General features: G+C 37.2%; 1 protein-coding gene across 34 annotated transcripts in view; it reads right to left on the bottom strand.

The window, feature by feature from the left end:
* Positions 1 to 26,332, bottom strand: part of LOC100977566 (cytochrome b5 reductase 4) — a 173,723-nt gene that overhangs the window by 55,949 nt on the left and 91,442 nt on the right. For 18 of the 34 annotated variants that reach the window (XR_008625693.2, XR_008625689.2, XR_008625692.2 and 15 more), the window contains exons 15-16: positions 15,758 to 15,922; positions 11,190 to 11,395 (exon numbers count right to left, since the gene is read on the bottom strand). Coding sequence is in view for 3 of the 34 variants with exons in the window: in XM_055113928.2 (XP_054969903.2) it covers positions 11,341 to 11,395; positions 15,758 to 15,922 (220 nt within the window). In the remaining 31 variants the exon portion in view is untranslated. Of the gene's footprint in view, positions 1 to 127; positions 10,093 to 10,791; positions 11,396 to 15,757; positions 15,923 to 26,332 lie in introns of those variants that run through there. The other 16 variants (XR_008625690.2, XR_008625694.2, XR_008625696.2 and 13 more) reach the window with 4 other exon arrangements.

The following is a 26,332-nucleotide window of genomic DNA, read 5'->3' as shown; positions in this document are numbered from 1 at the left end:
CCAGTTCTCTAGGAGTTTAACTTAGTGAAAATTCTTCTCAAAGTTTAATAATAGTTTGATCAGCAGAGCTAATTTTAATCCACTTCACCCCAGAAATATTTAAATGGAAAATACAGAGAGACTGGAGACCAGATGACATTTTTTATTATGCGTTTGCATTATTTCACATCTTCAGAATAACAATACTAATACAACCACTGCCAAAACTACTGAAATAGTTTAGCATATATCTATACTCTTTCTTTTTTAACCCTCATTTTGTTTTAGTTCTACAAGTTTAATGTAGATAATGTAAATAAACATTTGCTGATACTTTTTGTCAGAGTCAAGAAAACTTTCTCTTCTTTTAAGCTATTTATAGCTTTTAAAAATTGAGCAAAGTATACTCTAATGAGCAAGATTTAAAACATAATTTCTTTCTACCTAATTTCTCCAAAATTTGGAAACTGTTTGTCAGTATTCTTAACTTATGGCAATATAGTTATTTGCATAAGTTCAATAAGAATTTATTTCATAACCAGACACAACTGGAGACATGGTTATTTTATGAAGCTTTTGACTGGAATGACATAGTTTCAGATGGCCTTGAGAAAATAAGGCTGACTTATGGAATTGATAAGAGCCCCTTGGAATAGCTGGCCTCATATCTTGTCCTTTACAGGGTTCTAACTTCTGGTAAGTAAGGAATGTCACTTTCTGACAGGTCCAGGAACCCCAAGTTTTCTTGGGACCTCAAAAAGAGAGCAATCAACCCAATTCATTCAGTTATCTGTGGGCACAGATAAATCTTTGGCTGAGCTTGAGACTTTTAAAAAGATTCCTTATGGAAAAGTTTCCAGCAAAGCCATTTTTTTTAAAGAGAGCCTATATGGCAAATGATGACTCTTGCTGCACTTTATGCAAATAATCAAGCCAAGTATAGTAAGACTAAAACTTATTTTACAAATAATTGGTACTACTCTCATTTTGTCTTTAATAAAATTGGGGAATTGGAGAGAGAAAAAATTACATTTAAAAATAAACTATAGTACACCTGTTATTATTAATACATTCTAGCCTTGTCCAGTGTTTTTCCATTTTTATTATTTTCTGCAATTTGGACTGAATCCTAAATTTTTTGTAGCTACAAAGCTCCAAAATAGTGTTTTCAATTTCTTTTCCTTTTTCCCATTTTCCCAGATTTGAAATCACTAAAAAAAATTAAGCCGCACTTTTCTTAAAGCCCTGTGAACCGAAGCTAGACAACTTAAACTTCAATGGAAAATAACAGCAACATATTTATATACATAAACCATTTTCATACCTGCCTACTGATATATGGACTTCAGGGTAATATGGCCTGTATCAGTTTTCTAGGATTGTTCTCCCTTTTTTGTTTCTCATTTCCTCCTTTTTTCTCTGTTCTCTTTCTCCCTTACTCCCCCTAATTCTACTTCATGGGATGTGGGACTTCACAACCTACTAAAAATGAGCTTGCCTAACAACATGGGACCTATCCATCTAGGAATAAACTGTCATAGTCATAAGAGATCAGGCAAAAGCCAAGACCAGAGACTCAGTTCTTTTAAAATGCCTTCTCTGAAAGATTTTAAAATGAAAGGGGGGATAAGTGTGAAAGGAAAAGAAAAACTTGGACCCCAATTCACCATGCCAAAAGGAAAAAATTAAGCTGAAAGCTGTGTCATGCAAGATGCTACCTTTCCTTTTGTTCCTAAGCAAATAGCTACATATAAAAGGATAAATATCTCCAAATAGCTACTCTATGTTCACCTTATCTTATGTAAAGTGCTGATTTACTGCGCATGCGATGAATACATAATTAACTATTCCCCTACCTGTTCCTTTTCTCTTGCGACATGAGGATTACTATCCCTTCCCTTTTTCCCCTGCAGCCCACTTTCCCCCTTTAAATATTGAAGCTTTTAAATTCATCTTTGGAGAAAGGCACAGACCACAGACTGTTTCTGTGACTTTGTGTTTTTTTCTTCTGGGCATGTCCTTAACCTTGGCAAAATAAACTTACAAATTGATTGAGACCTGTCTCAGATACTTTTTGGTTTATAAAGCAATGAACAAAATGTACTACAACATGTAAGTGGTTTGTTTCTTCTAACCTAGCCAAGCTTATGCAATGTCTGTATGTTCTTTGCCTTCATGGCTAGAATTATGGCTTTCATGATTTAATGTGTATATTACTGGACCAAACTTGAAGGTGTCTCTTCATGGCCCTGTTTGTCATTAATTGCTTGCCTTTTAGGTCTATCTGCTCCAAAAGTTCTCCCCACTCTGCCACTGGAGTTCTTCCTTGTTTCAGTTATTCACACATCAACTTCACAGTTGCTGCATGTACTATTACTTATTTTACATTTTTATTTTGGTCAAACAAATTGACATATTTCTCTAAGCTTATTCTTGAACTAAGCACTAACAACTGCAAAAATGCACATAAGATTTATCACAAATTCGAAGAAAATGTTCACAAAACATATCTGACCAAGGTCTTGTATCCAGAATACATAAAGCTTACAACTCAATATGAAAACAACCCAATTAAAAATGGGCAAAAGATTAAATAGATGCCCTACAGAAGACAATACACCAATAGCCAATGAGCATGTGTTAACATGTTCAACTTGGTTAGACATCAGACAAGTGCAAAGTAAAACCAATGAAAATAGCTTTGCTCTTCCTCTAGGATCCTTGGAATGATATTCCTCCTTTCCTTATATTTTTGTATTATGCTAGAATAAATCCTATTGTGGATTTTTAAAATTTTCTCAGTTTTGAATGAGGAGTAACCTTGCCTTGATCTTCTCAACAGATAGGTATATAAACTGTCTTTGGCCCTATTCTTTGCCTATTTGGGTGCTGTTTTAATTCCTTTTCAGATGTATACCTAGATGGCTCATGCGCATAACTCCTAACTCAATTCCCAGTGTTTACTTGTTTTTTTCCTAGCATGGATTATCTAAGATATTATTTTCTCAAGCCTGGTTTTCTCACATTCTGAAAAAAACTGAAAGCATAAATGTTGTAAACCCTTAGCATAAACTACTAATAACCCTCTTGTTCCTGTTCCCCCTCAGAGAACTTTACTTATGGAAACTACACCTTCCAGGACTCATGTTGCTTCTGATAGTCTTCCACCTGGTTCATATAAAATTATTTTGGGGAGTTAACAATCTTTAGTTGTAGAGTGAAGTATTAGTGGATAAGACAGAAACTGTGATTGCCTTAAAAATCAGTCTCACAAAGAAGAGTGAAATTGCCATTTTCTCCTTTGGAAAGATCTTGTGGCCTGGCGTGGTGGCTCATGCCCATAATCTCAACACTTTGGGAGGCTGAGGCGGGCTGATCACCTGAGGTCAGGAGTTTGAGACCAGCCTGGCCAACATGGTGAAATCCTGTCCCTACTAAAATACAAAATTAGCTGGGCATCATAGCGCGTGCCTGTAATCCCAGCTACTCAGGAGACTGAGGTAGAAGAATCACTTGAACCCAGGAGACAGAGGTTGCAGTGAGCCGAGATTGTGCCATTGCACTCCAGCCTGGGCAAAAAAGAGTGAAACTCTGTCTAAGAAAAAAAAAAATAGGAAAGATCTTGTGTGGTCTGACTACACCATGAGGGAGGTAGTATTGTGAACCTTTGATTCCATCTCACAGCCCAGTTCTCTAGGAGTTTAACTTAGTGAAAATTCTTCTCAAAGTTTAATAATAGTTTGATCAGCAGAGCTAATTTTAATCCACTTCACCCCAGAAATATTTAAATGGAAAATACAGAGAGACTGGAGACCAGATGACATTTTTTATTATGCGTTTGCATTATTTCACATCTTCAGAATAACAATACTAATACAACCACTGCCAAAACTACTGAAATAGTTTAGCATATATCTATACTCTTTCTTTTTTAACCCTCATTTTTAGTTCTACAAGTTTAATATTCTCCAATCCTTTTATTGATGACTCTCTAGTCTTTCTAGTTGTTTAAAGCTTGTTCTTTTGTAGATTACTTAGGAAAGGCTTTGGAAAACAATATTTCCCAAGTTTTTGCATTCTATATTGGTTTATGCCTTTATATTCACCATTAAGTTTTGTTGGGTGTAAAATCCTTGGCTCACATTTTTTTCCATCAGGATATCAAATGTGGTACAACACTTTCTTAAAGCATAAGGCAATGCTGTTGAAAAGTCTGGTGATGATCTAATTTTCTTTCCCTTTTAAGTAATTAGTTTTTGTTTAGATAACTAAAGGCATTTACTTTTTATGGTTCAGTAATTTTACTAAAATTTATATTAATGTTGGTCTTTTTGGATGTATACTCTCTGGTGCTCTTTCAACATTAATTTCAATTTTTCTTGTTAATTTCAGGATGATTTTTCATTAAGTAGAGTTTTTAGTATTCTTTTCCTTTGATTTTTGTCTTCAAGGACTACTATTATTCATATGTTGGATATTCTTTGCCTATCTTCACTATTTACCACTTCCTCTAGAATCCTTTTTATTTGTTTTATTTTTTGAGATGGAGTTTCACTCTTGTTGCCCAGGCTGGAGTGCAAAGGTGCAATCTCGGCTCACCGCAACCTCCGCCTCCCGGGTTCAGGCAATTATCCTGCCTCAGCCTCCCAAGTAGCAGGGATTACAGGCCTATGCTACCACACCTGGCTAATTTTGTATTTTTAGTAGAGACAGGGTTTCTCCATGTTGGTCAGGCTGGTCTCAAACTCCTGACCTCAGGTGATCCACCCGCCTCGGCCTCCCAAAGTGCTGGGATTACAGGCATGAGCCACCGCACACAGGCCTCCTTTTTATTTTTATTTTTTTAAAGATTTATTTTCTTTTTACTCTTTTCTTCTTATATAATATGTATTTCCTCTTATGTTCTTTCTAGTTTAGTCTTAGTATCCAAAAACATTTTTATATCTTTACTGAGATATGGTTCAAATTAGATACAATTCATCTACTTAAAATGTACAATTCAACATTTTTAGGTATATTCATAAGTATGTGCAACCATAACCACAGTAAACTTCAGAATATTTTAGCATTTCAAAAACGCCCTCCCAACCCTTTAGTTATTATTCCCTATTCCTGTAACCCCTGAGCAGCCACTTATTTTATGTCTCATAGATTTGCCTGTTCTAGACATTTCATAGGAATAGAATCACTGCTGATAAAGACATACCCAAGAAATTAAACCAAGAAAAAGAGGTTTAATTGGACTTATTGTTCCACATGGCTGGGGAGGCCTCAGAATCATGGCAGTAGGTTAAAAATACTTCTTACAGGGTGGCAGCAAGAGAAATGAGTAAGATGCAAAAGCGGAACCCCCTGATAAAACCATCAGATCTCATGAGACTTATTCTCTACCATGAGAACAGTATGGGGGAAACCACCCCCATGATTCAAATTATCTCCCACCAGGTCCCACGTATAACACATGGGAATTATGGGAGTATAATTCAAGATGAAATTTGGGTGGGGACACAGAGCCAAACCATATCATCCCACCCCTGGCTCCTCCAAATCTTATGTCCTCACATTTCAAAACCAATCATGCATTCCCAACAGTACCCCAAAGTCTTAAATCATTTCAGCATTAACCCAAAAGTCCACAGTTCAAAAGTCTCATCTGAGACAAGGCAAGTCCCTTCCACTTATGAGCCTGTAAAATCAAAAGCAAGCTAGTTACTTCCTAGATACAATGAGGGTACAGGTATTGGGTAAATACAGCCATTCCAAATGGGAGAAATTGGCCAAAACAAAGGGGTTACAGGGCCCATGGAAGTCCAAAATCCAGCGGGGCAGTCAAATTTGAAAGCTCCAAAATGATCTCCTTTTACTCCAGGTCTCACATCCAGGTCACGCTGATGCAAGAGGTGGCTTCCCATGGACTTGGGCAGCTCTGGCCCTGTGGCTTTCAGGGTACAGCCTCCATCCTGGCTGCTTTCATGGGCTGGTGTTGAGTGTCTGCAGCTTTTCCAGGCACCTGGTACAAGCTGTAAGTCGATCTACCATTCTGGGGTCTGGAGGACAGTGGTCCTCTTCTCACAGCTCCACTAGGTGGTGTCCCAGTAGGGACTCTGTGAGGGGGCTCCAACCCCACATTTCCCTTCTGCACTGCCCTAGAAGAGGTTCTCCATGAGAGCCCTGCCCCTGCAGCAAACTTCTGCCTGGGCATCCAGGCATTTCCATACATCTTCTGAAATCTAGACAGAGGTTCACAAACCCCATTTCTCGACTTCTGTGCACCCACATGCTCAACATCACATGGAAGTTGCCAAGGCTTAAGGCTTTCACCCTCTGAAGCCATGGCCTGAGCTTCATGTTGGCCCCTTTCAGCCATGGCCGGAGTGGCTAGGAAACAGGGCACCAAGTCCTTAGACTGCACACAGCACAAGGACCCTAGGCTTTGCCCACAAAACCATTTTTACCATTTTTTCTTCCTAGACCCCAGGTCTGTGATAGAAGAGGCTGCCACAAATGTCTCTGACATGCCCTGGAGACATTTTCCCCATTGTCTTGGAAATTAACATTCAGTTCCTTGTTACTTATGCAAATATCTACAGCCAGCTTGAATTTCTCCTCAGAAAACAGGATTTTCTTTTCTATCGCATTGTCAAGCTGCTAATTTTCTGAACTTTAATGCTCTGCTTCCCTTTTAAAACTGAATGCCTTTAACAACACTTGAGTCACCTCTTGAATGCTTTGCTGCTTAGAAATTTCTTCCACCAGATACCTTTAATCATCTCTCTCAAGTTCAGAGTTCCACAAATCTCCAGGGCAGGGGCAAAATGCCGCCAGTCTCTTTGCTAAATCATAACAAGAGTCACCTTTGCTCCAGTTCTCAACAGGTTCCTCATCTCCACCTGAGACCACCTCAGTCTAGATTTCATTGTCCATATCATTATCAGTATTTTGTCAAAGCCATTCAACAAGTCTCGAGGAAGTTCCAAACTTTCCCATTTTCCTGTCTTCTTCTGAGTCCTCCAAACTGTTCCAATCTCTGCCTGTTACCAAGTTCCAAAGTTGTTTCCACATTTCCCGGTATCTTTGCAGCAACACCCTACTCTACTGGTACCAATTTACTGTATTAGTCCATTTTCACGCTGCTGATAAAAGACTTACCTGAGACTGGGGGAAAAAAGGGGTTTAATTGGACTTACAGTTCCACATGGCTGGGGAGGCCTCAGAATCATGGCAGGAGGTGAAAGGCACTTCTTACATGGCGGCCGCAAGAGAAAATGAGTAAGATGCAAAAGCGGAAACCCCTGATAAAACCACCAGGTCTTGTGAGAGTTATTCACTACCATGAGAACAGTATGAGGGAAACTGCCCCCATGGTTCAAATTATGTCCCACTGGGTTCCTCCCACAACACATGGGAATTATGAGAGTACAATTCAAGATGAGATTTGGGTGGTGACACAGAGCCAAACCATATCAGGATGTTTGGGTTGTTTCCACATTTTAACTCTATGTGTAATGCTGCACCCAAGATAATTCTTCCATTCCATGAATGGGGGATATGCATCAAAAGAGAACTTTAACAAAGAAAGTAAACTCATTTTTGAATTTTAAGATCACTCTGGCATTCTGTTTTGAGGTCTGCTAAACTTGCAATGCTGGGTGAAAATGACTTCAAAATAAAACCAATGTTGAAAGACACCAAGAGACTGTAACTAGTTGAGATTCCATTTTTCCTTTATAATTTATTTGCCACAATTTTAAATACTGTAGATCATACAGAATCTGTTTTTTCTGCCCCAAAATGGGGGTCTGTTATCAACAGACTCAGCCCCAACCTGGTTCAGGACAAACTTGTGTGGTTCAGAAGGTAGATCACAGAGCAGGTTGTACCTATGCCTTTGCCAGCATAATGAAGTTGACTCTTTTGGGGTGGGTGTCAAAGCTCCTCTCATGTTCTGTTACATTAAGGTAAAAACTGAGGGCCCATAGCAAGGGCCCCTATCTAGACAAAACCTAATCATCTTATCTTGGACAAATTTCTCTGTTCTTTCTATAGCCTGTGGTAGACAAAATGTGCCCATCAAAGATGTCAACACCCAAATGCCTGCAACCTTTGAATATATTATATAGGAAAAAGGACTTTACAGCTATAATTAAAATTATAGATTTTTAAAATAGGAAGATTACGCTGGATATCTGGATAGGTCCAATCTAAACACATGAGATCTTAAAAGCAGTGAACTCTTGCTAGGGCAAGAAAGATATGGCAGAAAGGGAATTCAGAGAGATTGAAAGCATAAGATTCATCTACCAATGCTGAAGAAGCCCACAAGGGAATTCAGAGAGACTGAAAGCATGAGATTCATCCACTAATGCTGAAGAGGGCCACACAGAAAGTATGAGAAGGAATGTGGGCAAATTCTAGAAACAAAGACTAGCCCACAGCTAACAGCTAGCAAGGAAATGGGGAACTCAGTCCTACAACTGCAAGGAACTGAAATCTACCTAATGAGGCTGAAAGAACTCTTATCTAGGGACTTCCCCTTACAGCCTCTAGCTAAGAGCCCAGCTCAGCTGACAATCTGATTTCGGCCTTGTGAGGCTTTAAGCAGAGGACCCAGTTGAGCCATATTGTGCCTAGATTTCTGTGCCATGGAACTGTGAGATAATAAATGGGTGTTGTTTTAAGCTACTAAGTTTGTAGTAATTTGATCTAGCAGCAATAGAAAATTAATATATAAACTTTTTTTTTTAAAAAGCAGAATTTGCAAGCAAATGTGACTTTGAGCGTAATTCTTCTTCATTGCAAATATGTGATGTAGGAGTCTTTGAGTTATTTGCTTGAGAATAACAGTGATAAACTATACTCCTATCTGTGCTCCTCAGTATTTGGTTGCATTCATTGGAAGACTGAGGCTCTACTTAGGGGATTTTTTCCTCCAAGTCCTTCTAGAATACCCTGGAATGGAGAATGAATTTTAGGAGATCAGGACTGCAGCATGAAGATGAATTATCAAGCTACTGTACTAATCCAGCTGAGGGATGATAGGACAGGGTTAGCTGGTATGGAAGAGTCAGACTGGAGAAGGGGACATTGATGTTGATTCCTAATAGTTCTAGAATGGCTTACTAGGTGGATGGTGGGGTGGTATGCAGGAAGTAAATGGATATTGAAAACTGAAGCTCAGCTGATTCTCAAATTAGTCACTCCCATTTGGGAATTAACATGTAAGTTGATAAAATCATGTCAGTGGAGATTACCCAGGAGATACTTATGGATTTGTTTTAAAATATAAACAAAATATAAATATAATAAAATATAACAAAATATAACAAAATATAAACAAAATATAAATAAAATATAAACAAAAATATAAAACATAAAAGGAGAAATGAGGCAGCATTACATATAGCGACTAATAGAGAGGAGATTTTGTTGCTTGGGAAAGGAGAGAGAAAAAAGAAGAGGCTTAGAAAAGATGAGAAAGATGTTGGCTAAGTTAGATTTGATACATCGCAAATGAACTAAAAAAAAGTGGTAAATGGTCTCTTTTTATATTAGTCTATTTTCACACTGCTATAAAGAACTACCTGAGACTGGGTAATTTATGAAGAAAAGAGGTTTAATTGACTCACAGTTCTGCATGGCTGGGGAGGCCTCAGGAAACGTACAATTATGGTAGAAAGCAAAGAAGAAGCAAGGACCTTCTTCATAATACAGCAGGAGGTGGGGAGGAAGTGCCACACTTTTAAACCATCAGATCTCATGAGAACTCACTTACCATCATGAGAACAGCATGGGGGCAATCACTCCCATGATCCAATCACCTCCCACCAAGACCCTCCCTCGACATGTGGGAATTACAATTTGAGAGGAGATTTGGGTGAGGACACAGAGCCAAATCACCTCACCCTTAGATGGAAAAAAATAAGTAGGGGGAAGGCATGAAGCTAGAAAAAGTTCTTGTTACCTACCAGGGAACAGTACCAGTCCAGGACAGCTAGATTCCTGTCTTTGTGAATAATGATGATGGTGGAAATGGCTACAGAAGACAGAGGCACAGGAAAAAGTGATAGTGTTCAACCAGCCATTTGCACATAGGAAGCTTCACAAGCTGGGCGTCTGTAATTTGGGGAATATTAATATTGTGTTCCTCTTGAGTATATTATTCATTCAGCAAAGATTTAGCTGTTTACAAAATCATTTACAGAGAAATTGGAGACTCTTTCAATCCCCTATTTCTGTGAAAACATTGCAGCTGTACTAAGACTGAAAAATCCTAGTTAGCTTATACAGTAGCTACCTATGCATTCAACAGTTTCCTCACGAAAAGCTCACAATGACTATCCTTGATACCCTTTGCTGATCTGAATCTGTGAAAGTATTTGACAGTTGCACAAAGCAGCAGGAAGAGAAAATAAGTTGCCCACATGCAAGAACCTAAGAGGGCTTCCTGCTGAACCACCAGTTGTGGAGAAAGCAGCCAACCAGGGGAAGAACCATTCAAGGCAGAATGTTCCTCATTTTTCCAGCTGATTTAGACGGACTAAAGAATTAAAATTCAACCCATTCCAAAGCACCAAATAATAACTTTATGCTGTGGAACTAGACACTGTACTTTCATTCTCTTTCCTAATGTCTTTGTTTTTGGCTAAGAGTAAAAATAGCTGTCAAGGTTCCCTCTCTCAAGCTCTGTTAACACACCTAGTCCAAAGGTGCATGTGTGTCATGTCTCTAATATATTTTATTGCTGCCTTTTAAAATTCCCCTTGAGACGCTGGCCCAATATTGTTGCATTCAACCACATTTCTACCACAAGGATTAAAAAGAACTTAAGTATAATTTTATTCTATTCTGCATCAATGCCATACACACACACAAAAATGTTTGGATCACTTAATAAGTTATAACATTCTATGTTTTAACATTAATAACAAGGACATAAATGATCATTTCCTGAGTTAACAGTGCAAGGTAAAATTTAATCTGTATTGCTAATAAGACATTTTACAGCATAGAAACATGATCGAAGTGATCATTTACTTTATCATGTCATAAAACACAAGTGCTTATTGTAGAACAGTGATATAATTTAAATGGCAAGGAAATTTGTGATTCATAACAAAGAATCCTGTATGTATTTGTTGCCATGATTAACTTTCAAGGTCAAATATCAGTAGTAAAATAAGTTGTGGTACAAAAGAAAGCCAAGCAGTTACCTGAACTGAAGGAACATTTGATTTCATTTAAGAAACTGAAGGCTGGATTCTAGTTAACCTTTTGTTATGTACAAAAATGTTCTCTTAAAAAACCCTAAGCAATCACAAATTTAGATAAACTACTTGAATAAAGGACAATGACAGCTCTTCATTATGCTGTAAAACTATGGATCTCATTTTTGGAAAAGTTGAGATCATGCAGCAACCTGAAAAACAAATAAAAAGCACATGTTTCTTAGGGAAAATGCTTTAAAATGAAGAAATAAGAGCAGTTTACCACCATAATCATGATACTTTTTCATTTTCCCCATTCACTATGTAGTTTTTTTTTAATAAAAAAAACTATCACTTCTTAAAAAATTAGTGATTAGTAACTCCTAAATATCACGAAATATCTAAGCAGTGCTCAAATTTTCAACTAGCTCATAAATGTCATAATTTTAAAAAATAGTTTCAATCAATATCCAATTAAAATTTACTCATTATGATTGGCTGATAAGTCTTTTAGGCATCCTTTGATCTGTAAGATCCCCCAGACCCCCACTCCATCCTGCAATTTATTTGTTGACAAAAATCAGATTTTTATTTGTTGAGTCTCCTAAAACCTTCATTTTTCTACATCCCTGTGGTATTCCTTAATAATATGTCTTTATGTCCTCATATTTTCCATAACTTAATATATGGATCTAGAGGCTTGATCAGACACAGGTTCAAATCTTTTTGACAAGACTATTTCACAGGTAATGTTCCTCTATCTGGAGGCATGTAATAAATGGTTGCCTCTCTTTTTGAGTGCTAGCTACCATTATGATCTATGTATAGATCCATTAGTTCATTAAGCACTGCAATTGGTGATATTCTACTTCTATCATTCTTTATTCATTAATCAGCTGAGGAATCCTATAAAGAAAAATGTCTGCTCATTTATTATGTGATTATTCAGTAGTATGGCTCATATAACAAAGGGAGAATAAATGTTTGATTTTTTTTCCCCTTTATTCACCAGTTTTCAAAGAAAGGAGTTGATTCCCCTACGATTCTATCTTCATTCTCCCCCTACTGAACAGGAAAAGCAGAAATACTGCGTATTGTTCAACTAGGAAAATAGTATAATAACTACTTTTTTACCACTTACTCTATTATAAATGTCACTTTGCTACGCACTTCACATGCATAGGTATTATTATTTATTCATTTTTATAGATAAGTGCACTAAAGCTTAGAAGGGTTAAGAACTGCCCTAGGACACCCAGCAAATGATTGTAAGATGCTTGTAAGTGGTAGACCTGGGATTTAAACCCCAGCTGGCAGCTCCCAGAGGGCATACACATACTCACACAAAGGGCCAGTAGGGCACAGGAATTGAAGCCAACACAGTGCAGCAGTAAAGCCTCTCAGTATCTGGGCCCACGCTACCATTCCATCCTGTTCTCCCAGGCAAGCAGCTTCACTCTAGCCAAACCAGTCTAGTCTTTTGTATAAATCGGCACCCATAATGCATCTGCCAGTTCTCCCTGCCTGTACTATCCCCTTCTCCATCTCTCTTGACTGGTAGGTTTTAGTCCACATGCTGTGCACATGACTTTTTTGACCATGCAGCTCCTGTCTCTCCAACACACACATCGCTAGGTAAAAGTAACCCATCTCTCCCGGAATTCCGGTAACATCTTGATTTTATCTCTAGTAAGATATTTGTGGTGTTCTGAGTCATACTTTGGTTATCAGCACGTGCATGTGTTTCTACCACTAGATAGTGTGGTCCTGGAAAGCAGAGACTGTTTTACTAACCTCTGTAATAAAGTATATATTTAATGGATAAAGAACCATTATTCGCCAAGTAATGATAAGCTGCTTATCTATATTTTTTAAAAAATAGGTTTCTGAGTCTTTCTCTGTTACCATACCATACAGACTGACAAATGTTCACCAAATATGGAGAATATGTCTGGGATGGCTATATTTTTAATATAATCTATGTAGCAGACATGAGATTAACTTTGCAGCACTCTAGGAGTAGACATCACAATCACAAGAAAGACTCATTTTTCAGAACAGCAAAAACTATAATAAGAAACCCATATAATTGCTAATCAAGAAAAATACACCACATCCATTAAGATGATGAGGATAAGGAAACCAAAGAAATGAGTCCTAACTGAGAGTCACAAGGGCAGCTACTATGAATTTTAAGTACTGATTTGAATCAAGTTACATCTCAGAATGCAACTCTATGCAGCATGTTCAGGAGTGAGTAATAGCAGGAATCCACATGTAATGATTAATAAATACTCCTGAGCAACTCTGGGTAAGCCAGTTAGCACAGCATTGAAAGATTGGCTCTGAGGTAAAACTGAGAAAAGAAAGCCATATAGGTTCAGGTCAATTTTTTTTTTTTTTTTTTTTTTTTGAGACAGAGTTTCGCTCTTGTTGCCCAGGCTGGAGTGCAATGGCACGATCCTGGCTCACTGCCAACCTCCGCCTCCTAGATTCAAGCGATCCTCCTGCCTCAGCCTCCCAAGTAGCTGGGATCACAGGTGCCCACCACCATGCTTGGCTAATTTTTGTATTTTTAGTAGAGATGGGGTTTCACCATGTTGGCCAGGCTGGTCTTGAACTCCTGACCTCAGGTGATCCACCTGCCTTGGCCTCCCTAAGTTTATGGTCAATTTTAAAAATGCAAAAATGATTCTAATTATTTAAAAGTATTATTATATTGCAATCTGTAAAGTACTCATTGAGATACTTCTAAAATAGCAGAAGCAATACAGTAGAAGACAGTACAGCTCTTAGCCTTTTTTCATAAAAAATTTTTTATATTCAAACTATGTTAGTCTTCATTGTAATTTTAATAGTTTTGCTTGAGCTTTAAAAGAGCAAAAGTTTACACAGAAACTTGAAAAATCTTTTTAAGTTGAGAGAGTTTAACTAAAACAACATTTTTCTTAAAGCATTAAAATAGAAATATATTTAATTAAAAATAAAATACATTTTAAATATGACAAGAAAAAAGTTTTTAATGTTTTTATTGATTGGGGGGTCAATCTTTTCTACAATTAAAATTTTAAATAAAAAAGCAAGATATAAGATTATCTATGAGGACTAAACTCTGATTTTTTTTTTTTTTTTATCTTGCCCAAATTCCTATCTAAGGGGTCTGGGAAGTCATGCCCTACAAACCATAAATTCTCATCAGATGGGTTTTATTTAACCCCATATATCGTGACTTACTTTCCAACCTGACTCTGGCATAACATTACGAGACAAGGAAGAAAATAAAAATGTTTTACCCCAAAACATGTTTCTTTGCCATGTCTTGAAATGGCCCTGCAAATCTGTCCTTTGTGGGGGAAAATTTGCATCTGTAAAGAATCCTATTAACATAGCTAGATCTTCTTCTTCCAGGCCAGTCCAATCCTGAAGAGGTTAACTAAGAGTCTAGTACCTTTTAAAGGTCTGAACAGGGAACATTGTCATCTATTATCTCTAAGGGCAGCCACAGTAAGACTTCAAAAGAACCTTGGTCTCCACAATCTTTTATCTTAACCTGAACGTTCCCTTTCTGTGGATCTCAGGTCTTTAGACAAACTCAACCAATTGTCAACCAGAAAATGTTTAAATGTTTAAACTTACCTAGAGCCTGGAAACCCGTGCCCCCACCCAATCCAGCTTTGAGTTGTCCTGCCTTTCTGGACCAAACCAATGTATTTCTTAAATGTATTTGATTGATGTCTCATGCCTCCCTAAAATGTATGAAACCAAGCTATGCCCTGACCACCTTGGGCACATGTTCTCAGGACCTCCTGAGGGCTGTGTCACAGGCCACGGTCACTATATTTGGCTCAGAATAAATCTCTTCAAAGATTTTACAGAGTTTGACTCTTTTCATCAACATCTAGAAATGTTAAGTTAGTCACCTACTAAATAAGAATAGGGCACTTAGAACAGCCATATTTTAAAATTATCTAGAAATCCAATAGGGGCTATATTTAACCAAATATTTTAAAGTGCCATTTTAAAGCTAAATCACATCAAGATGAATTTCAAACAGGATCGCCACTACCACTGATTTTTCATGATCCATGCTTCAACTATTAGTCTTGCCTTATTTGTGTTCTAGTCTTCCCTTTTTGTCTTGCTGCTTGGCTTTTGATCACATATATTATTTACTTTCACTCAGTTACAGAGAATGAAGATCAAAAGCTACAATGAGATGAACATTCCTTATTAATTACTATATATTATGAAGCTTTGATGGAAGAAGAGGTTGGGCCTAATGTCCCAAATAAGAATTGTGGCACCAATCTTGTGGGTGTAACAATATTGGCAGCCATCACGAGCAGAGAACACTGACTGCTGGCTGTAACTTACTTTTGTGTTTTATCTAACAATATGCATAATCCTGGCCTCCAACTCAAACTATACGAAGATTTAAAGACTTTGTTATTTTCTAAAACTGTAAGATTATTAAAGTGCAGTTTCATATAAACAGGAAGAACTGAGAGATGCTTGTTATGAAAGATCTTCACTTCAGTGTTGGGCAGTCTGTTTCCTACTACACTGTTACTCACCTTACTCCTTGTTCTGTAAATGGCACTGGTCCACAAATGCAGACGAGAACTTTGGATTTGTCCAAATTTCTTTTCAAAAATTCAGAAAGAAGAGCTGGTGAAATATGTCCCTGTTTGCCATTCCATTCAGAAATAGGTGCTGAGAGAACAAATTCAACATCCAGTCTAGGGAAAAGAAAAACAGCTTTTTAAAGTTTATTATTTTAAACATATTATTAACATGTTTCAAGTTCAAGAATATATTTCTCCCCTAAAAGAACAATTTAATATATAAAGATACACTTACTTGCTAGAAAAACACTGAAAAAAATTGTAAGATTTAACAAAAACATACAGGTAAATCTATATTTACTAAGGATTAGCTTTTCCTATAGATAAGGAATGTAATTTGGCATTTTTTTTTTAAATTGAACTAATTATCCAAGCATGGTAGCTCACACCTGTAACCCTAGCATCTTGGGAGGCCAAGGTGGGAGGATTGTTTGAGAACAGGAGTTTGAGACCAGCCTGGGCAACACAGTGAGACCTAGTTTCTACAAAAAAAAAACCAAAAACAACAACAACAAAAAAAACTGTTTAAACTTAGCCAGGTGTGGTGGCATGTGCCTGTGGTCCTAGCTATTTGGGAAGCTGAGGCAGGAGGATCGTTTGATCCAATGAGCTATGATTGCACCAGCCTAGGCAACAGAGCAAGAACCTGTCTCTTAAAAAAGAAATTAATTAAAAATAAATATATAAATGAAATAAAGATCCCAAGGGATCTCAGAGAACGCTACATTTCTATTAATAATCTACTAGTATTGAAAAAAAAGAACAAATATTGCATGTTCTCACTTATGAGTGGAGCTAAACCCTGTGTACATAAGAACATAAAGATGAGAACAATAGACACTGGGGGCTCCAAAAGGAGGGAGGTGTAGGGAAAGGGGCAAGGGCTGAAAACCCTCCTAGTGTGTACTATGTTCATTGTCTAGGTGACAAGATCAATAGAAATCCAAATTTCAGCATCACGCAATATACCCTTCAAGCAAACCTGCACATGTACCCCCTGAACCCAAAATAAACAATAATAATATGCTGGTATAAATCACAGTAAATAGCAATTACCAGTGACACCTGCATTTTAATCTCTGGCTGCAATTTAAGGATATTCTAAAGAGGCTGTTATCCTGCTTATCTCCTTTTCATACGCTGAGAAAAGAGCTTAAACTGGAACAGGAGCATTCCCAAGTTAAGACTCAATAATTCTTTAATGAAAGATTTTTTATATCAAAATATAGACAATTCCTGTGGAATACTCTCTCCTGGGTTTTCTGAATGAAGGTTAACTTACTGTCTAAAAAATTACAGCTTTGAGATGCTGGAGACATGTGGGGGCACACAGTAAACATCCTGAAATTCTTTTATAATTTCAAAAGTGCCAGAAGGGGTTGGGACCCTTGAAAAGGTTACCTGAAAATAAATTCAGATAACCCATAAAATACAAAGTAATATGAAAGAGGAAGAGAACAGACCTGCTTCTGATGAGTGCCTATGTGATCTCAAACGTCAATCTAAGTAAGTTTGTCAAAAATTTTATTTTAAAGTAGGCTGATAGTGATCTGAGATGACAAGTCTTGAAATACAAATGTATTCATTTAGTCTAAATCATTAGCAGTCATCCAACGACTTATTCCCTCCTCCTCTAGCCAATCAGCTTCAGCAACTTGCCTCCTTCATTTTCTCACATAAAGTCCCTTACCTTCCCATTTTTACTGTCATAACTCCAGATCAGGTTCTTATATCTCGTCTAAAATATTACATTAACAGCCTTAGCCCTTAATCTATTTGATATACCATTGCCATATTAGTTCCCCTAAAAACTCTGATACAACTTTACAGCTTTTTTGCTTAAAAGCTTCAGTGATTCCTCACTGCCCACAGATTGGTATTTCAGAGTACTTGGGGCCCCAGCTTTTCCTGCTTTTGTTTTTTTTGTTTTTTGTTTTTTTTCTAGCTAAAGAAAATGCCTGCAACTGTAATAAAAATTGCTATGTGCTCACAGGAAAAAAATCTCACAAAACTAGGAATCAAAATTAGATAAAACATATATAATTATATATGTTTCCATAATTATATGGAAACATTTCTTAAAATGAATCTAATGAAACACTAGTATGCCTCCAGATGTTAGTAGTTATTCCATGAAAGCAGGCTAACTATCAAATAAGTCTGTGACATACTGGGTTAAAAAAAGTTAAATATATTTCCTTAGAATTTCAGAAAGCCTTAAATATGCTAAGTTCAGAGTAAATCTTCAGGAAGGCATATACTGTTTCCCAAATGTATTCAATCACAGAGTCCATTCCGGGGAACACATTAACATTTCAAAGAACACATTCCAAGCAACACAACATCTGAGGAACATCTCCTGGAAGAAACCGAAAGTGCTATAAGGCTCCAGATTAGTGGGCTGCATATCTGTCGGCATAAGAGGCTGGGGAAAAAGAAACAGTTTCAGGTATACTGTTCAATTTACTTCTGCTTCTGGCATCATCAGCTTTTGCTAACTTAAATGGAACTGCCACATTGCCAGTCCCAATACTGACATCAGAAGACAAAAACATATAGTCCACAGAGCCTGTCAGCACTACAGGGAGATGAGCCACAGAGTGTCACTGTGCCTTCTTCCTATGTCTATCTGATATATAATATTTACTTCACATATTAATTACATTCAAGGTCTTTCAGCACCTGATTTTAGCCTATCTTGTTTCCTCAATTGTAAACAAAAAGATCAGAAATGATAACTATTAAGATTCCTTCTAAAACTGATATAAGGTTTAATGGGTTTATTTTTAGTTATTCTGCATCATTCTCCTTCATGCACAATATTTATTTCAACAAAACAACTCTACTCTGTCATTAAAACACTAGAATATCCTGGCCCTCATGTCTTATGCAATCCTACTACCCAGATTTATTTTCCCGTTCCAAGAAATGCTAATCATTTCCCAAAGCCTAGCTCAAAAGCCCCTTCTTCCATGAAGCTCTGATATTCCCACCCTCACAAAAATGGAATAAAATTCTTTTCACTAGATATCTATTGTATGTTTTTTGTTTCTCTCAAGGCACAGACTTTACAGTCACTTATGTACTTTAGAACTTCACCACCACTAGGGTAGTCTTACTGATTTCTTATCTTTTTGTAATGTCAAGCACATTTTGCAGGGAGTGAGCACACAAATGTTTAAAGTGATGTAAATTGTCTTCTACCTTCTGTTGGTGCATGTAAGTGGGTAAATAGTCCCGTTTCCTTTGTGACCCATTTCCATGCTGCTTAGAATCCTTTTATTTCCCCTCTCTCTTTTGCCCCAACTAACCACCCAATCCACTCTAGTGTAAAAATAATGACACTAACAACATCACTGTTAATGACACTGTCAGTGTTAATGTCATCAACAATGACAATGTAGGCTGGGTATAGTATTCTCTGCTAAGTGTTTTCATTGTCAGAGGCATTTGTCAAAATGTAACAGATGCTGGAGAGGACGTGGAGAAATAGGAACACTTTTACACTGTTGGCAGGAGTGCAAATTAGTTCAACCATCGTAGAAAACAGTGTGGCGATTCCTCAAGGATCTAGAACCAGAAAGACCATTTGACCCAGCAATCCCATTACTGGGTATATACTCAAAGGATTATAAGTCATTCTACTATAAAGACACATGCACATGTATGTTTATTGCAGCACTATTCACAATAGCAAAGACTTGGAACCAACCTAAATGCCCATCAATGTTAGACTGGATAAAGAAAATGTGGCACATTACACCAGGGAATACTATGCAGCCATAAAAAAGGATGAGTTCATGTCCTTTGCAGGGACATGGATGAAGCTGGAAACCATCATTCTCAGCAAACTAACACAGAAACAGAAAACCAAACACTGCATGTTCTCACATTCATAAGTGGGAGTTGAACAATAAGAACACATGGACACAGGGAGGGGAACGTTCCACACTGAGGCCTGTTGGGCAGTGGAGGGGCAGGGGAGGAATGAATTAGGAGAAATACCTAATGTAGATAATGGGTTGATGGGTGCTGCAAACCACCATGGTACACGTATACCTATGTAACAAACCTGCATGTTCTGCACATGTATCCCAGAACTTAAAGTATAATAGGTATCAAGAGCCTTAAAACAGTTTGACCTAATAATTCTTCTTTATCCTGAATAGTTAGAGAGGTATTGAAGAATTTCTAGTCACTATGTCAAATAATAGAGAATTGGTTAACTAAATTATGGTATGCTCACATGACTGAACACAATGCAGTTATTAAAAATCATGGTATACTGCAGGATTTACTAACTGGCACAACTGGCATTTTGGGCTGGATAATTCTTTGTTGTAGGGGGGCTCTCCTGTGAATTGTAAGATATTTTGTAGCAATCCTGGCCTCTACTGACTAGGTGTAACACGTCTTTCCCTGGTTGTGACAATAAATGTTTCTGGGGTGGCAGAGTTGCTTAAGGTTGAAAACCACCTGTTGAAAATATTCTTTATGTAAAAAACACACAATACAATAAGTAGAAATGTAGTTATAAAAATTATAGTTAGTATGACATTATTTTAAATATACAAAACAAAAAGGTAGGTATGCATATGAATAGAAAGATACAGACCATAATGTTAATAATTGTTCTTTGGGTGGTAGGATTATGGGTGATTTTTTTCTTACACCTTTTCTATATAAACATGTATTAATTTTATAAAAAGAAGGGAAAATCAACAAATGCTGTTTATAAAAAAAATGTACCACTACCTTTACTAAAATAAGATTAATGGTCTCCAAGAACGACTCATTTGAAACAAAAGGAAAATACCTGTTATATTTATATACCACAAAATGTTTTCTAGAAGTCAACCTCATTGTCAAACTGTACCACCTGTCCCACCCCACAAAACTCATTCTACAAAAGCAGAGACATCACAGAGCTAGGGCATTCTGCTGATGGGAGCAGGTGGGCCAATGTGTACTGAATGAACTGAGCCTCATACACTGATCACATATTTGGGAGAAGGATAAGTGGAATTTAGTTTGGATTTCAGTTTACATAATTAGTTAAATCCACTACTGCACATATTTGCCTTCTGTTTTGTCTCATTTTTCATAAGAAAAAAAGGATAAGATTTTGCTAGACTTGGAATGTGGTGAATTGAATCCCAATTGCTAGAACAGTCAAGTTTAATAACACATTTGGATAAAATTTGGGTACACATTTTTTTTTCTGTTCAGATTTCATACTTAATGACATGAAAATCAGACTGAAATAGAAAGAGTAGTATTCTAAAAATTATTTATGAAGTATCTATATTTTTGCAATTCTCCTGAGGGCAGTAATTAGGGAAAATGAAGAGATTCATTCCTTGGGCTGCATGAGAAAATAAGTAAACACAATATCGTGTCACTGTTGGATCCATGTGTACAGGTACATAATAGATGTTACACATATTTCACGAATGAATGAATGAATGTCTGCTACAAACATACTAATTCTGGGCTAGGAACCTACATATGCTAACTCATTGATTCCCATGTCCAAATGATTCTGTGGTGTAGGTATTAATGTTTGTTTTATAGATGGAAAAACTGAAGCTCAGCCAGATAAAGTAATTTGCCCAAGGCCAAGAGATTAATAACTTTCCATTATACAATTTTATTTTGAAGAATTCCATTTGCTAATGATATTCTCTAGATAAACTCTGAGGACAAGCATAGCACACTTGCTGAAAATATTCGATCATATGTCAGCCTCAGAATCCATAATTCCTATCCCTCTCCTTGTTCCACAAAGGATGGAGTAGAAGACTGGGACCTAATTATATAGACAGTAGGGTATTTCTCTTAACTACAAAATTTGTTTTTTAATATTTACAATTCAATAATAATTTAACCACAGAAATGTGTTCCAGTAACATATTTTGGCATCAGGAACTTTACTACTAAAACTGTAAGTGATATAGAGAGGGTCAAGATATGGTAAAGAGTGATGATTTACTATATTAGAAAATGAAGATCCTTAAATGCTAACTAAAATACAACTGTGACTAATTAAAATCATCTCAACTTAAATCTTAACTTTTACTTTCCTTTTTTGTATGGGACACAATAATTATGTTTTGGCTGAATAGTACTAGCAAATGCAATCAATAAGCCTTTAAGGCCAGGGTTCTCCTATGTTTTACATCAAGCCTCAGAATATGGTAAAATTCCTGCTAAATCTTCCAAAGCCACATACACAGGCATGGTCATTTTGTTTTCTAGCTGGGGCTTGACCCGACCTCACTAAAAAAAAAAAAAAAAAAAAAATGCCCAAAACGCCAGGAGTCTATGGGGATCATAAATTACACAATACTAGGAGTCAGTGCCTCAAGCAAGGACAGCAAAGTCTCCAGAAAGAGGTTAGGGAGGAGAGAGAAAGAGCACATCCAAGCCAGCAAGGGAGAGCAAGAAGAGAAAGAGAAGGAACAGCAGAGGGAGGATAAAGGCAGGCCAGAGGTTGGAACACTATCACTTCCGTCAGCAAGCTGGAGAGTACCACTCACCTGATGAGTGCTGTTAGAGCCAGGCATCCAGACATGGAAAAAAAAGGGGCCTTTCCTCATCCTCAAAACTCCAGCCTATGCAACCTCACCAACCCAAATTATGTAGATCAAAACGAAAGAAAAAACACAGTTGACTCTATTAAAAGATACCTTATGTTCAGAGACTGTCAACACTTTCCTTAACAATTAATTTATAAATCAAGTTGAAGTCAAAAGTACAATGTCTATTCCTAAAAAAATAAAATTTTACAAAATTGCTTTTATAAGGTAACTATCTAAAAGAATACCTTAGCCAAAAAACCATCAGAAATACTTTTCTAAAAAACAATCTTAAGCCTACCTATGTCTGTTTACTTTTTAAAAAAATTATTATACTTTAAGTTCTGGGATACATGTGTAGAACGTGCAGGTTACATAGGTATACATGTGCATGGTGGTTTGCTGCACCCATCAACCTGTCATCTACATTAGGTATTTCTCCTAATTCTATCCCTCCCTTTGGCCCCCACCCTGTGACCGGCCCTGTTGTGTGATGTTCCTCTTCCTGTGCCCATATGTTCTCATTGTTCAACTCCCACTTATGAGTAAGAACATGCGGTATTTGGTTTTGTTTCTGTGTTAGTTTGCTGAGAATGATGGTTTCCAGCTTCATCCATGTCCCTGCAAAGGACATGAACTCATCCTTTTTTATGGCTGCATAGTATTCCCTGGTGTAATGTGCCACATTTTCTTTATCCAGTCTATCATTGATGGACATTTAGGTTGGTTTCAAGTCTTTGCTATTGTGAATAGTGCTGCAATAAACATACATGTGCATGTACCTTTACAGTAGAATGATTTATCATGCTTTGGGTATATACCCAGTAATGGGATTGCTGGGTCAAATGGTATTTCTGGTTCTAAATCCTTAAGAAATCACCATACTGTCTTCCACAAGGGTTGAACTAATTTGCACTCCTGCCAACAGTGTAAAAGTGTTCCTATTTCTCCACACCCTCTCCAGCATGTTTCCTGACTTTTTAAATGATCGCCATTCTAATGATGTGAGATGATATCTCATTGTGGTTTTGACTTGCATTTCTCTAATGACCAGTATGTTTGTTGGCTGCATAAATGTCTTCTATTGGAAAGTGTCTGTTGATATCCTTCGCCCACACCTTCTGATGGGATTTTTTTTTCTTGTAAATTTGTTTAAGCTCCTTGTAGATTCTGGATATTAGCCCTTTGTCAGATGGATAGATTGCAAACATTTTCTCCCATTCTGTAGGTTGCCTGTTCACTCTGACGATAATTTATTTTGCTATACAGAAGCTCTTAATTAGAGCCCATTTGTCAATTTTAGCTTTTGTTGCAATTGCTTTTGGAGTTTTAGTCATGAAGTCTTTGCCCATGCCTGTGTCCTGAATGGTACTGCCTAAGTTTTCTTCTAGGGTTTTTATGGTTTTAGATTTTATGTTTAAATCTTTAGTCCATCTTAATTTTTGTATAAGGTGTAAGGAAGGGTCCAGTTTTAGTTTTGTGCATATGGCTAGTGACTTTTCCCAACACCATTTATTAAATAGGGAATCCTTTCCCTATTGCTTGTTTTTGTCAGGTTTGTGGAAGATCAGATGGTTGTAAATGTGTGGCATTATTTCTGAGACCCGTATTCTGTTCCACTAGTCTATATATCTGTTTTGGTACCAGTGCCATGCCGTTTTGGTTACTGTGGCCTTGCAGTATAGTTTGAAGTCAGGTAGCGTGATGCCTCCAGCTTTGTTCTTTTTGCTTAGGATTGTCTTGGCTATACGAGCTCTTTTTTGGTTCCATATGAAATTTAAAATAGTTTTTTTCTAATTCTGTGAAGAAAGTCAATGGTAGCTTGATGGGGATGGCATTAAATCTATAAATTACTTTGGGCAGTATGGCCATTTTCATATTGATTCTTCCTATCCATCAGCATGGAATGTTTTTCCATTTGTTTGTGTCCTATTTCCTGGAGTAGTGGTTTGCAGTTCTCCTTGAAGACGTCCTTCACATCTCTTGTAAGTTGGATTCCTAGGTATTTTATTCTCTTTGTAGCATTTGTGAATGGGAGTTCACTCATGATTTCGCTCTCTATTATTGGTGTATAGGAATGCTTGTGACTTTTGCACATTGATTTTGTATCCTGAGACTTTGCTGAAGTTGCTTATCAGCTTAAAGAGTTTTTGGGCTGAGATGATGGGGCTTTCTAAATATACAGTCATGTCATCTGGAAACAGAGATAATTTGACGTCCTCTTTTCCTATCTGAATACCCTTTCTTTCTTTCTCTTACCTGACTGCCCTGGCCAGAACTTGCAATACTATGTTGAATAGGAGTGGTGAGAGGGGATATCCTTGTCTTGTGCCAGTTTTCAAAGGGAATGCTTCCAGCTTTTGCCCATTCAGCATGATATCAGATGTGGGTTTGTCATAAACTGCTCTTATTATTTTGAGATATGTTCCATCAATACCTAGTTTGAGTGTTTTTAGCATGAAGGGGTGTTGAATTTTATTGAAGGCCTTTTCTGCATCTATTGAGATCATCACGTGGTTTTTGTTATCAGTTCTGTTTATGTGATGCAATACATTTATTGATTTGTGTATGTTGAATCAGCCTTGCATCCCAGGGATAAAGCCCACTTGATCGTGGTGGAAAAGCTTTTTAATGTGCTGCTGGATTCAGTTTGCAAGTATTTTATTGAGGATTTTTGCATCGATGTTCATCAGGGATATTGGCCTGAAATTTTCTTTTTTTGTTGCATCTCTGCCAGGTTTTGGTATCAGAATGATGCTGGCCTCATAAAATGAGTTAGGGAGGATTCCCTCTTTTTCTACTGTTTGGAATAGTTTCAGAAGGAATGGTACCAGCTCCTCTTTGTATCTCTGGTAGAATTCAGCTGTAAATCCATCTGGTCCTGAGCTTTTTTTGTTTGGTAGGCTATTAATTACTACCTCAGTTTCAGAACTTGTTACTGGGTCTATTCAAGGATTCAGCTTCTTCCTGGTTTAGTCTTGGGAGGGTGTATGTGTCCAGGAATTTATCCACTTCTTCTAGATCTTCTACTTTATTTGTGTGGAGTTGTTTATAGTATTATCTGATGGTAGTCTGTATTTCTGTGGGATCAGTGGTGATCTCCCCTTTATCATTTTTTATTGTATCTATTTGATTCTTCTCTCTTTTCTTCTTTATTAGTCTGACTAGCGGTCTATCCATTCTGTTATTCTTTTCAAAATACCAGCTCCTGGAGTCATTGATTTTTTGAAGGGTTTTTCATGTCTCTATCTCCTTACATTTTTCTCTGATCTTAGTTATTTCTTGTCTTCTGCTAGATTTTGAATTTGTTTGCTGTTGCTTCTCTAGTTCTTCTCATTGTGATGTTAGGGTGTCGATTTTAGATCTTTCCCGCTTTCTCCTGTAGGCATTTTGTGATATAAATTTCCCTCTATACACTGCTTTAGCTGTGTCCCAGAGATTCTGGTACGTTGTGTCTTTGTTCTCATTGGTTTCAAAGAACTTATTTATTTCTGCCTTAATTTCGTTATTTCTGCAGTAGTCATTCAAGAGCAGGTTGTTCAGTTTCCACGTAGTTGTGCGGTTGTGAGTGAGTTTCTTAATCCTGAGTTCTAATTTGATTGCACTGTGGTCTGGGAGACCATTATGATTTCTGTTCCTTTGCATTTGCTGAGGAGTGTTTTACTTCCAATTATGTGGTCAATTTTAGAATAAGTGCTATGTGGTGCTGTGAAGAATGTATATCCTGTTGATTTGGGGTGAAGAGTTCCATAGATGTCTATTAGGTCTGCTTGGTGCAGAGCTGAGTTCAAGTCCTGAATATCCTTATTAATTTTCTGTCTCATTGATCTGTCTAATATTGACAGTAGGGTGTTAAAGTCTCCCACTATTATTGTGTGAAAGTGTCTCTACGTAGGTCTCTAAGAACTTGCTTTATGAATCTGGGTGCTCCTGTATTGGGTGCATA

Source organism: Pan paniscus, chromosome 5 (assembly GCF_029289425.2).
Source record: "Pan paniscus chromosome 5, NHGRI_mPanPan1-v2.0_pri, whole genome shotgun sequence".
NCBI classification, from domain to species: Eukaryota; Metazoa; Chordata; class Mammalia; order Primates; family Hominidae; genus Pan; species Pan paniscus.
This window is presented reverse-complemented; position numbering and strand designations above follow the sequence as displayed.